Raw genomic sequence first — 4,081 nt, forward strand, 5'->3', positions numbered from 1 at the left:
GGAGCGGCTGCCCCCCGCTCAATCGGCATCAGCAGCAGCAGCAGCAGCTGAGCTTCACCCACAGGGACAGACCAAAGCTCCACCACAGCCTCAGCTTCTCCGGCTTCTCCTCCCACCACGGACTCGAGTCCCCGCTGCTCGACAGCCCCACGTCCCGCACCCCGCCTCCCCCCACCACGGCCTCCTCCTGCTGCACCTCCACCTCCAGCTTCTACGACGAGGTGCTGTCTCCGAACATCAACGGCGCCTTCTCCTTCCCCGGACAGGACTTGAAAGCCTTGCTGGCCCCGTTGGCCGTGCACACCGCCGGCGGCTACGTCAACAACCACTCCACCGGTGCATACTACGGGAACCTGCAGAGCAGCGTGTGCCCCCCCTCTCCTCCCGCCTTCAACATGAGCCACTTGCAGGCGCTGCGCCGCCTCAGCGAGTCGCCGGTGTTCGAGCCCCCTCCCAGCCCGCCAGACTCGCTCTCTGACCGGGAGAGCTATGCGAGCGGGTCCCTCAGCTCCTCGGGGAGTCTCAGCGGCTCCGAGTCCCCGAGTCTGGACGCGGGAAGACGTTTGCCAATCTTCAGCAGGCTGTCGATTTCTGACGACTGATGTGTGTGTGTGTGTGTTTATTCTTCCAAACCTATTTATGGACCGGTCAGAGGGGAGTGAATGAAGCTAGACTGTCGGACCCCCCTCCCCCCATAAACTCCCCCCGGCCAGCAGCAGCAGCAGCCTCCACCTCTGCTGAAGTGCCTTTAAGCAAAGACATTGATTCCTTACCAGCTCCAGTGGTGCTGCCCCTGCTCTGACCTCCCTGGTGGGGGGGCAGGAGCAGCGGACCTCCACCTGCCGTTAGTTGGTTCACTTTGTTTCCTCTCTGTTTGTACCGTAGCTGTAGAGAGACTGTACCAGCAAACAGAAGGCATTCCACTAGTGCCTTGCCCAAGGGCTCCTGGCAGCCCACTCTCCCTATTTTTTTGCTCTGTCAGGCAAGACACACTTTTCCTGGGATTAGGTGTGTGTGTGTGTGTGTGTTTTCGTGCGTCTTCGTGCGTGTGTGTGAACATGCCTAGTCTCGGAGTTACGTGTTTTTTCTTTCTTCTTTTTTTCCTTTCTATTTTTTAAAAGCTTCAACTTCCATTCCAGACCTGTTTTCTCCCAGCGCCACCCAGTGGTTGGTTAGGTTAGTCTAGTTCGTTGCTTGGTCAAAAAGCACTCTTGAGTTTGGGTTTGTTGGGGAAATCACTGCTGATGGTTGAATATATATTTTTTTAGCTGTTTTTGAGTGATTGTCATAGCAGCGCAGCGCTGTCTGTGGACTATTTAACTTATTTATTATCTTGTGAAAAAAAAAGTCAAAGTATAGGCTACATCGGTAATTTGTGTCCATACTGTATTTATCAAGTATGATGAAGCATAGATCTATATTCTTTTATGTTTAAATTATGATGGCCATTATTAATCTGCATAAAGTGGAGTGTATGTTCTTTTCACAGTAATATATATTGTTTTTTTTTTCTCCTTTTTTTTGTAACTTCACTCGTTTTTTTTTTATTGTAAATGAGTAAAAAAAAATCTTAATTTAAGAGAACGTATGTGATATTTATTTCATTAATTTTCTTTGTTTACGTTGATTCAAAGTCTGCGTGGATGAAGCTGGCGTTCCCTCCGGAGGTCGTCAGTGCTGTAGAAGGTTTTTCTTTTCTTTTTTTTTTAGATTTTCTCCCCGTCTAGATGTCTGTGTAGAATGTATAAACAGTGGTTGTACACACCGTCCAAACTTCAGTTGTTGTTTTTTTTTGTCGATCAGACTTCAGTGACGCAGGATCCAAGTCAATAAATTAACCAAAAAGTATTTTTGATTTTTTTTTTTTTTTTTAATTTTTGTTTTTCTCTCTGCGCGAGGTTCCACTGTGACTCCAGCCACGCGCTCAAGAATGTAGCAATCCCTTGTGCCCCAGTATTATTATTATTATTATTGTGTAGTGCCTGGGGGGGGGGGCAGGAGGGGAGGGGTCCACCATCCTGACATGCCTTAAAAATTAACCAAATAAAGTATTTTTTTTCCTATATGACATCCTTTGATACACAGCGTGTACTGAATGTAGTACTGAGGTGAAATCCTTCTGGTTTCACACGTCGTCACCACTTCAATCCCACAATTCCTTTGGTTTTTTTTTTTTCTTTCCTCTTTGTTTTTCCTGTGTTTTATATTGAAATCTAGTCTGAGTCTAGAGTTTGCTGGAGTGGGGAGGGGGGTGAGGGTGGGGGGGGTGGATGAACACGTTTGGTTTGTACATAGTAGGTACAGGGGAAGAGCACTATGTACTTTTGACTACTTTATCAGAAGTAAAGCTTTTTGAATGTAACAAAAAAAAGGAGAAAAAGACAACGAGAGTTGTGATATTTCCTGGGGGAGAGGGGGTGGAGACGGGTGGGAGGGGGTGGTCAGTTGACTACAGACTGAGTGTGAGACTGTTAACTTTGTACTGTACATTTTTGTAGTTCTCCCAATAAAAAAAATAACTTTTGACAAACCTCTGCCCTCAGACTCTGATTTCACAGATTCACAAACGTGAAAACGTCCAACTTCACACGAACGCATCACTTTAGCCCCCACTAGAGGTCGAGGGGGGGTGGACTGGAGGTCTCTGGTGTTCAGTCCAAGACTCAGAGAGTTTTACAGGGACATCGGGGGTCCCTGAAGGTGGGGGGGGGGGGGGGGGGGGGGTCTGTTTTAAATAACAATATTTGTTATTACGTCTCTTCCAGTTCCTGGAGTTGAACCAACATCACTGTAACCACTGAGAAGTTCACCAGAGTACTCTGAGTCTGAAGTAATACTGCAATCCTGTACTCAACTGTCTGAGTTCTGTGGACTTTGATGATATTAATGTGAATACTTTTCTTCACCAGGGACCAGTTCTGACCTGGACCAGGGACCAGTTCTGACCTGGACCAGGGACCAGTTCTGACCACCAGTTCTGACCTGGACCACCTGGACCAGGGTTCCTGTCCTGCTGTGTCTCAGTCCTGTTTGAGAGGTTCTGTAGGTCAGTGGTTTGTCAAACAGCTGACATGAAGTCTGGGAATTGAACACCAGCTGTTAGAACATTACTGAGTGACTCTCTGGCTGTAAGTGTGTGTGTGTGTGTGTGTGTTGTCAGGCAGGTGAACCCGGGACAGTGACGCAGCTGAAGGTCTCGTTCCCTGGTTCTGACCTGAACCTCAGACCAACTCCAGACCTCAGACCTCCTCAGCGTCGCGTTGAGCTGATTTTCTAGGGACGATTTCAAAGAACGACTCAGTTCTCAGTTCGTCACAGTTATCAGCGGCAGCGACGGCGGTGAGAAAATAAAAGAGTCGTGGAGTCATGTGGTTCCTGCCGCTCACGCCAAGATAAGACCAGACGATAAGAGGACGGCAAATATTTACTGAGTCCTGAGGATTTCATAATGAAGTGTTTATCAGAGCCGCGGCACAGAGCTGCACGATGACGCCACGGGTGTGTGTGTGAGGAAGAGAGAGAGAGAAAACAATGTGTGCCAGTCCATGTTCATGTAATGTGTGACACACACACACACACACAGTGAGGTCCTGCTGGTTAATGGCTCTGCAGCTCTACAATGACAGGAAGTGCCTTGACTTGTGATTAGAGCAGGAAGAGTTCCACTTCCTGTCCGACGCCCATTTCCACCTCCTCCTGCTCCTGCTGTTTTTCCACCTTTTCTGTTTCCCTTCTCCGCCGTAGCCTCGGCTTCTAGAAGTTACTATTTGTGTTCCACGGCTGCGGCGGGAAGCCCGGCTCCTCCTGGTATTGTTTTGGACCTGCGGGTCAAACAGCAACAGCACCGAGGTCCTGGACTTTGTTTGAGCCAGATGGGTGGCGGCCCGCCAAGTGGAAAGTGGAGATCGGGCTGTAAATAATCTGTTGTGTTAGAAATGCCCAGTTAGACGTGACCTTCGCTGACCCCCCCCCCAGACTCATCTGGACCTTTGATTCACATTCGATTAGATTTTTTCTCTGCAGCGACTCTGGGTCTCAGGTCTGGTTTTCTGACAGACGTAGCTGTAAAATGTAGCACGTC

At 48.6% G+C, this 4,081-nt stretch overlaps 1 protein-coding gene across 1 annotated transcript in view; it reads left to right on the forward strand.

The window, feature by feature from the left end:
* The window catches only part of zfp36l2 (zinc finger protein 36, C3H type-like 2), a 4,025-nt gene extending 2,258 nt beyond the window's left edge, over window positions 1-1,767 (forward strand). Inside the window, exon 3 of the mRNA XM_025060875.1 lies at window positions 41-1,767. Coding sequence (XP_024916643.1) covers window positions 41-602 — 562 coding nt within the window. The 3' untranslated portion in view covers window positions 603-1,767. The remainder of the gene's footprint in view (window positions 1-40) is intronic.
* Window positions 1,768-4,081: the final 2,314 nt, after the last annotated feature.

This window comes from Cynoglossus semilaevis, chromosome 12 (genome assembly GCF_000523025.1).
Source record: "Cynoglossus semilaevis isolate Cse_v1.0 chromosome 12, Cse_v1.0, whole genome shotgun sequence".
NCBI classification, from domain to species: domain Eukaryota; kingdom Metazoa; phylum Chordata; class Actinopteri; order Pleuronectiformes; family Cynoglossidae; genus Cynoglossus; species Cynoglossus semilaevis.